The following is a 7799-nucleotide window of genomic DNA, read 5'->3' on the forward strand; positions in this document are numbered from 1 at the left end:
ACTGTGGTATGCATTCGCTGCCTCTACCAACGCCAGGTTTACCCCATGCCGATGATTTGCATCCGTGGGGTATCAGCGGAGCCAGTAGACTTCTCAGCCGCAGGCGCCAGACCAAAGTCCTGCTACTCTAATTGAGCGGAACCCGCCACATCCATAGTAGAAAAGCTTATATGTTCTAGAGCCGCGCCTTACACGCAAAGTTGACAGTTGGAAAGCATGCTAGCACACTCTGCCCACGGGTATGTCTCGCGGATAAACCAATCAACCCTTGCGTGCAACCACACATCCCCAAGTCAGACCCGACAACCTGGTGCTCAAGCTCCAACCCAAGCTTTCGGGTTTTGCATACTTTCGGCTGCAGCCCGGCGCAGCCACATGCATTCATGAGGAGAACCAAAAGGCAAGAGTTTGCTGGTTACAAGGCATTTTCAATCATACACGACTGTATGCCCCTGCCTGACTCGGCCGGGCTTCTTATATGTAGGCTGGGTCTTTCGTACTCGAGCGTCGATTGGAGTTATATATATGACAATTCTCACAATGTAGTAGCGCTATCGAAGCACACAAATACTACTATCATATCCCAAAACCACCAGCTCCTGTCGGACGATCCCCCACATCATGAACAGCGCACCAAACGCAATGCCAATACCGCAGGCAGAGGCACCACGGCCAATCCCGCGGCCAGCCGGGCAAGAGCATGTTCTCATCTACCCGCGTGGCTTCCTTGCCGTGCGGGTCATACAGCTGGTAGCTGCCATCGTGGTGCTTGGTACTGCTGGGTATGTGATCGGTGCATTGGCGGCGAGTCCCGCACTAGCCGGCTTTGGCCTGAGCCTCTTCAGTGTACGTTGGATGGTCCCGACAAGCCGAGCTGTAGTCCACCACGTTTTTGCTGTACCGCAGACGATGACCAGGACACGAGAGATGGCTAACATAGTGACGTCGACTCTCCCAGGGCATCGCGACAATCATCTGCGTCGTGTACTACATAGTGGCGGAATATGCCTTGCCCGCCGCCTACAACTACTGGGCTTATCTCGCGCTGGACATCTTCCTTGTTGTGTTCTGGCTCATATCCTTCGCCCTGGTGGCAGTCCCCGTGGCATATTTCGGAACTGCGGCCTATAGTCTTTCCAGCTACGGCCTGACTCTTTATTATTCTGGCTGCATCGCAGCTGGGTTTGGTGCTATCTCCTTGTAAGTCCTCTCCTCTCGCTTGGAAACGTGGACTAGCAGCCAGCACATCCAAGACGGAGCTTTGGAAACTTTGGCGCGTGTGTGTGGGCTAATGTTTGTCCTCGTTCGCCCTGCGTTGCGCAGCGTTCTCGTCTGTGTGTCGCTCGGATTTCACAGCGCCGCGCTCCACCGTCATCGTGCCGCAGGAGGCCACTGCACGGCGGCCCAGACAATGCCTGTAGTAGCCCCCTCCGCGTCCGTCGCTCCCCCAGGCTATCAAGCAGGCAGCGTCTATCCTGCCCCCCCGAACCAAGCCGCAGCTGCTGCTGCTGCTGGACCCTTCCAGGGCAAGCAACAGGGACAGTTCGCCACGACCATACCGATGCAGCAGCAGCAGATGCCCGTGCCGCAGTACCAGCAGATGCCCGCCAATATGTACATGCAGCAGCAACAGCAGCAGATGCCTGGGGCCATGCCGATGCAGTGGCAGCAGCAACCGCAGCAGTCGCCGCCGCCGCAAGAGGTGTACTCGCGTGCAGTCAGTACTCCCGTTCCGCAGGGGAGCCCAGCACCGTATATTACGCATGCGGCGCCCTACTATCAACAGGGCCCATTGCCGCAGGACGCAGTGCAGAAGCAGTAGGCATGAAAAAAAGGGTGCCTTTTCTTTCCACCTCTGGTGAAAAAAAGATCAATTCACTCGCAGCGATGAGCAGGAGGTAAGTGGCTGGGATGGTGAAACTCGGGGTAAATTGATAATATGAGGAATGGAGTGAAGCTTGGGAGGCGCGACATCTCGCGTGTAGTAATGTCTATTGAAAAATCGTGAGATTTCTCACAATGCCTACGTATTCCTTTGTCTCGCTGGACCCCCTTACTGCTGTACTGTCTTGACATCCTCATATACTTCTGCATGGATCTGGGTTGCGAGCTTGTCGGCAGACGATCGCGATGTCACTGTGTTCAACACCGAGTCCATGAACAGTGGCGGGAGGACAGAGGTTGCTTCGGCGGGCATCACGTAGGTCGTGTCGATGCAGAGGTTCGTGGTGGCGAGAGAGGCGCCCTGACCATCATTCCGGCGGGAACTTGACTGCGCCAGTCAAGTTCCCGGTGGGGAGCTGGGGCCATGCAGGGGTGGCACGGGCCGGCGCAGTCAAGTTCCCTGACCATCATTCCCGGCCGGGTTGGCCTCACTTTCGGCGATTCCTGGTGGGACAGGGGGCCGGGGGCACGGGCCATTGAGCCCATTCCGGTACCCCAACTAACCCCAGATTGAGTTCATTCCGGCCAGCGAAAAATGGGCTAACCCACAGCTAACCCAACCCCAAGCCCAACCCCAACTAGCAGGGGTCCGAACCTGTGGGGCCCAGTGGCGCCCTCATATGCGTACATGCACAGGCCGCACGACGACGAGGGAGGCGCGTCAGACTGCCAGAGCAAGCAGGCAGGCAGGAGGCGCGCGCAAAAGAGAGAGGCAGAGAGAGGAGGGCCAAAAAAATGCCACGCCTAGGAGTCGAACCTAGCTCTTCAACTGTGACTAGCTCGAGCGTCCGGGTCGGATGGCTCCACAAGCTCAGGTCAGGGACCCTTATTCCTGCGGCCGACGTGGGAATGGAGAGCTATATAGCAGTGACGTCATGACCGCTAGACCAGCGAGGCTCTCTGGCTGTTTGTTGAATAGTCAGTCGCTTATTTGGATATATAAGGCTCAGGCAGGCAGGCAGGTCGGCAGGCAGGTCGGCAGGCTGGTCGGCAGGCAGGCCGGCAGGCAGGTCAGCAGGTAGTACGGCGGCAGCGGTAGCAGGTCGGCGGAGTAGTGGCAGTTCGTCGGAGCCGGTAGCAGGTCGGCAGGTAGTTAACATAGCGAAAATACCTCCGAAGCGGAGGAAGGGGTGCCGGCAAAAAGAGCTACCCACTTGAGAATCTCTACGAGACGAAGAGATTCTCAAGTAGGCGCAGTAATCCGGCCCGGAGTTGAACCAGGGATTCCGCTTAGCAATTGCTAGCGACGTCTTACCGCTTGACCACCGGGCCTGTTTGTTCTTAAGAGACTGGCTGCTTATTTGGATATATAGGGTCTGGCCGTGGCAGGCTGGCAGAGGTCGGCAGGTAGGTCGGCGGCGGCGGCGGTAGCAGTTCGGCGGCGGTAGTAGTTCGGCAGAGGTATAGTAGTTTAGCGGCGGTAGTAGTTCGGCGGCGGAGGTAGGTCATTCCCGGCCCGGAAGGGTACGGGCTATTAAGTTCATTCCGGTACCCTGAGTTCATTCCGGCCAGCGTAAATGTGCTAACCCCTAGCTAACCCAACCCTAACTAGTAGGGGTCCGAACCTTAACCCCCCCAGCTCAGCTACGCGTGTACGGCTAGGCACTGCTGCGAAAAGGGGGACAAGGTAAGTAATAGGTAATAAAAAGGAGATAAGCGCGTACGCGTAACAGCGCGAGCCCGGGGAGTCTAAAGGGGAGAGGGGACGCGCGTAAGAGGAGATAGAGGGAGGAGGAGAATGAAACGGACGCGCGCGCGCATTTCGATTGAACTATAATACTAGCTTAGGGTCTCTTCCCAAGAATATACGCAAGAGTCGAAGATCAGAAGTAGTACCGAGAAGAGAATCGCATACGACAGGTAGTACTCCACGATGGACCGCAGCAGCCAGGGAGACGACTACGAGAGCGATTACGGCAGCGCCGCGCAGCAGCGGCAGCAGCAGCAGCAGGAGGACGCGAGAGCTACAGCAACGACCGAGCCAGCAGTAACACCAGAGCTCTATCTATATCGGGCAAGCCGCGTACTAGTCTGCACACTATGTAGGGCAGGAATCGCAGCGGCCGTAGGTGGTGTAGTTGCCCACTACCGACAGAGGCACCAGCTTAAGGGCGGCCAGCTACGGGCAGTCAAATCGGCGGCAGCAGTAGCAGCAGCAGCAGTAGAGGGCCGTGGAGGGCTCGTAGAGCCGCACGAAGCAGAGGTACCGGCAGACGGTAGTCCAGCTATCCCGCAGCTCCAGGTCCACTCCGGATTCCGCTGTAGGGTGTGCCGATTCGTAACGAGGAGCCGGGACGAGGTCCAGAAGCACCAGGCGAGGGAAGCAGCCGACGGCGATACTAGCCACTGCGAAGGCTCGCTAGGTACGGGCTACGCGCGCTGGAACGAGGTACAGCTACAGTCGTTCTCGTCAGCGAGGCGCCGTACGCGGTACTGGATTGTAGAAGCGCTAGCGGTAGGGCGGCAGGCGACCCCAGAGGCGGCAGCGGGGCCGGACAGCGGCGGCGGAGGTCAAGTCTGGGAGGCCCACATGGCGGCGTACGAGGCTAAAGCGGCCGCCGAAGAGGCGGAGCGGGGCCGGATTATCGACTACGAGGCCGGCGTCGACTATGAGTCGCCGTGGGTGAGCCAGATGGGCTGGGCGGCGCATCTGGCCGGCAAGGATATGGCGGAACTACGGCGCGCCGCCGAGCCAGGTCTATCGACGAAGGAGCTAGCTAAACTAAGCTGGTCCGTCCGGAAAGAGAGGGAGGCTTCGGAGGCGACGCTCGTACGGCTGGGCCAGAGCTTCAACCGGGTAATCGAGCGGTGTAGCCGGCGGATCGGCCAGGTACCCGTGGAGACGCTCTGCTGGCTAGCAAGCCGCGACCCGAACCGGCCGTCGCCGCGGCCGTTCCGCGTTAAGCAGGAGGCGCATACGATGGAGAAGTACCGGAGCTACTGGCGGCGCTATCTCTGCTACTGCGTCCGGGTCTTCCGGCTCGGCCGTACGGAGGCGAGGAGGAAGCACCAGGTCCAGTTTACCGACCAGCAGTGGGCCGCTCTCGAGGCTATTATAGAGGCTCTCGATAGTACGGAGGAGGAGAGCTCCCGGGTAGGGGGCGGCGGCGAGGAGGAGGAGAATCGCGAGGGCGACGGCGACGACGGATATCTAGACGAGGCCGTCTTCACGTTCTGTGTTCTGTCGCTTACGCAGCGGGTACTAGTACAACCGTACGTAAACCCGCTACTACACTTCACTACCGTACTCGCGATCGACCCCGTCCGAGCACGATTTCGGCCGCCGGCCGAGTTTACAACACTACTAGCGGGTCTAGCGTGGTGTAGCCGCGTACTACTACTAGAGTACTTCTTCGAGCACGTCCCGATCCAGGAAGAGGATAGTACTACGGACTCCGGCGAAGGGGAGGACGAAGGGCGTAGCCAGCTCCAGGCTAGGGATATCGACGCATTTATGGACGGCTATCGGCAGTGGATCGCAGACGGCTCGTACAGCCCGTTCAGTACGCTAACCCGGTTCTTAACGATCGGAAAGGGCTACCGCCAGAAGGAAGGGGGGGCAGCACGGATTATCTGGGAGGACGGGAAGCAGGCGCTCCGGCTACACGGCTTCCGGATCGAGGTCCAGAACTTCCGGCGGATGGCCCAGGGGCTCGTCTCAACAGCCGAATCGGCGCTCGACGGGCTTCTGTACGGCCAGTCGGCGGTACTACTAGGACGGATCGAGCTTAGCAAAATCAACGACAGCGTAATGTACGAAGGGGGTGGGAAATCGTTCATCTCAAACCCGCAGAACAGCTGGCTTCAAGCCGGGCCCCGCGTCGTTGCCGAGCTCGTTTCGGAGAGGCTCTGGTCGTCCCAGCGGCAGCAGTACCACCGGGAGCGGTCGCAGAAGTGGCTAAACCAGATCGGAACGCTAAAGAGCCAGCTACTCGTACTAACGCACGTCTGGGGAGGCCAGCCAGGCCGAGGGCCCGAGATCACGAGCGTGCGGTATCTAGATACGAAGCAGCTAAGCCGGAGCGTCTAGATCTTCGACGGGCAGGTAATGCTCGTAACGGACCGAGATAAGGCCAAGTCGATCCGGGGCTACGGCCGAAAGGTCGCACGCTTTCTCCCGGAACGGGTCGGGCAGCTACTTGTCGTCTATCTCGTCTGGCTAGTCCCGTTCGAGGAGATGCTTCTCGATGCGACGCGGGCTCGAAAACCGTCGGAATCGCTGCGGCACTGGCTATGGAAGGACGGCCGGAAAGGCCGCTGGGGAACGGACGTGCTTACGAAGGAGCTTAGGGCAGCTACGGCGGGCTATCTCGGCGTCGAGCTAGGTACTTCGACGTACCGCCATCTCGCGATCGAGCTAGGCCGTACGATTCAGGGGCTTATCGTACAGCAGAAGGAGCTCGAGGTCGGCGCGGCCGATGACGGATACGGGCCCGAGGATGAGGAATTCGACGAGGCTACTGGCGAGCTACGACCGAGGGACCGGACGGAGGTAATCTGGGATCTGCAGGCGACACACAGCAGTGCCATGGCACGATCGCACTACGCGATCAACATCCAGTTCCCAGGGCAGCTACAGCCGCAGATGATCGCCAACTACCGCGAGATCAGCCGGCTCTGGCACCAGTATCTGAGCTGGGATAGCCAGGGTAAGGGCAAGTCGCCGGACCAGGCGCAGAAGCGGACGAGGAAGCGGAAGCGAGAGTCTACGGAGGCCGAACTCCCAGGTAGGGAGGAGACGATAGAGTCGAGCCCAGAGCCGGCGAAGCAGAGGAAGACGCTCCCAGAAGCCGTCGGGGAGGTCCGGCGCCGGGTCCAGCACGGGCTCGAATCGATTATTGGGGCCGGTGCGCGCTGGAGGACGGCAGAACAGGAGCAGGCCATGGTCCGGATCATACAGATGCGAGGCGGCTCCGTACTCATCGTCGTACTACCGACGGGCGGCGGCAAGAGTCTACTATTTATGGTCCCGGCGGTACGAGGGTTAAACGGCGGCGTTAGTATCGTCGTCGTTCCGTTCGTAGCGCTGATCGACGATCTCGTCGCGCGGGCACGCTCGTTCGGGATCGACTGCGTACGCTGGAGGTCGGCTGAGGAGGAGGGCCGGGAAGCTAACTCGCTCGTGCGCGTGGCTAGTCTAGTCGTAGTCAGCGCCGACCAGGCAAGCACCACGAGTTCTGCAACTACGCAGACACGCTACGGAGCGGAGGCTACTACGGCGGATCTTCATCGACGAGTGCCACACGATTATCATGGACGTCGGCTACCGGAAGAGGCTCGTGGAGCTGAAGGGCTGTACCGGTACGACTGTCCGGTAATCTTGCTTACAGCTACGCTCCCGGTGAAGCTAGAGGGCTGGTTCCGGCAGCAGATGATTGCGGAAGACGCCGAGATTATACGGGCACGGACAACGAAGAAGAACATCCGGTACGCCGTTACTACGGTCCAAGTAGGCGGACTAGGAGAGGCCGGAAGGTGGAACGCGGTGCAGGAGGAGGTCGTACGACTGGTCGAGGAGAGGAAGAGCTCGGGTCGCTTAACGGCGATAGGAAGGGGTAGTGTACTGCGGTCGAAGAAGGATAGCAGAAGCTGGCGGAGCGGATCGGGTGCGGGTATTACCACAGCGGGATGGAGACCCAGGCGCGAGAGGAGGTACTCGAGGCATGGGTGAACGGCAGCAGCGCGTCCCGGTGGATCACGGCAACGACAGGTCTAGGCACTATTCGCAGACGTTTGTATTAAGACGGGCCACTTGCCCACACAAACTGGTGCAGCGGGTCCGTGCATTTGACCACTGTCGAGCTGACTAGGGCCGGGTCGTTGATTGGCCCAAAATAACCCCAGACCCACCGGCA

At 59.6% G+C, this 7799-nt stretch overlaps 1 protein-coding gene and 1 non-coding gene across 2 annotated transcripts; one reads left to right on the top strand and one right to left on the bottom strand.

Moving 5' to 3' along the window:
- Positions 1 to 642: 642 nt before the first annotated feature.
- B0I36DRAFT_364402 (uncharacterized protein) lies at positions 643 to 1822 on the top strand (the record flags this gene model as incomplete). Its single annotated transcript, XM_046158954.1, has 3 exons — positions 643 to 846; positions 959 to 1200; positions 1357 to 1822. 3 exons carry the CDS (start codon positions 643 to 645, stop codon positions 1820 to 1822), a joined length of 912 nt encoding a protein of 303 aa, XP_046012223.1.
- Positions 1823 to 3141: 1319 nt separating this feature from the next.
- On the bottom strand, positions 3142 to 3216 carry B0I36DRAFT_t98. The gene has a single exon. It is a non-coding gene; the product is annotated as a tRNA-OTHER (tRNA).
- Between the last annotated feature and the right edge of the window lie 4583 nt (positions 3217 to 7799).

The sequence above is a fragment of the Microdochium trichocladiopsis genome (genome assembly GCF_020744255.1).
Source record: "Microdochium trichocladiopsis strain MPI-CAGE-CH-0230 chromosome Unknown B0I36scaffold_6, whole genome shotgun sequence".
Taxonomy (NCBI): Eukaryota; Fungi; Ascomycota; class Sordariomycetes; order Xylariales; family Microdochiaceae; genus Microdochium; species Microdochium trichocladiopsis.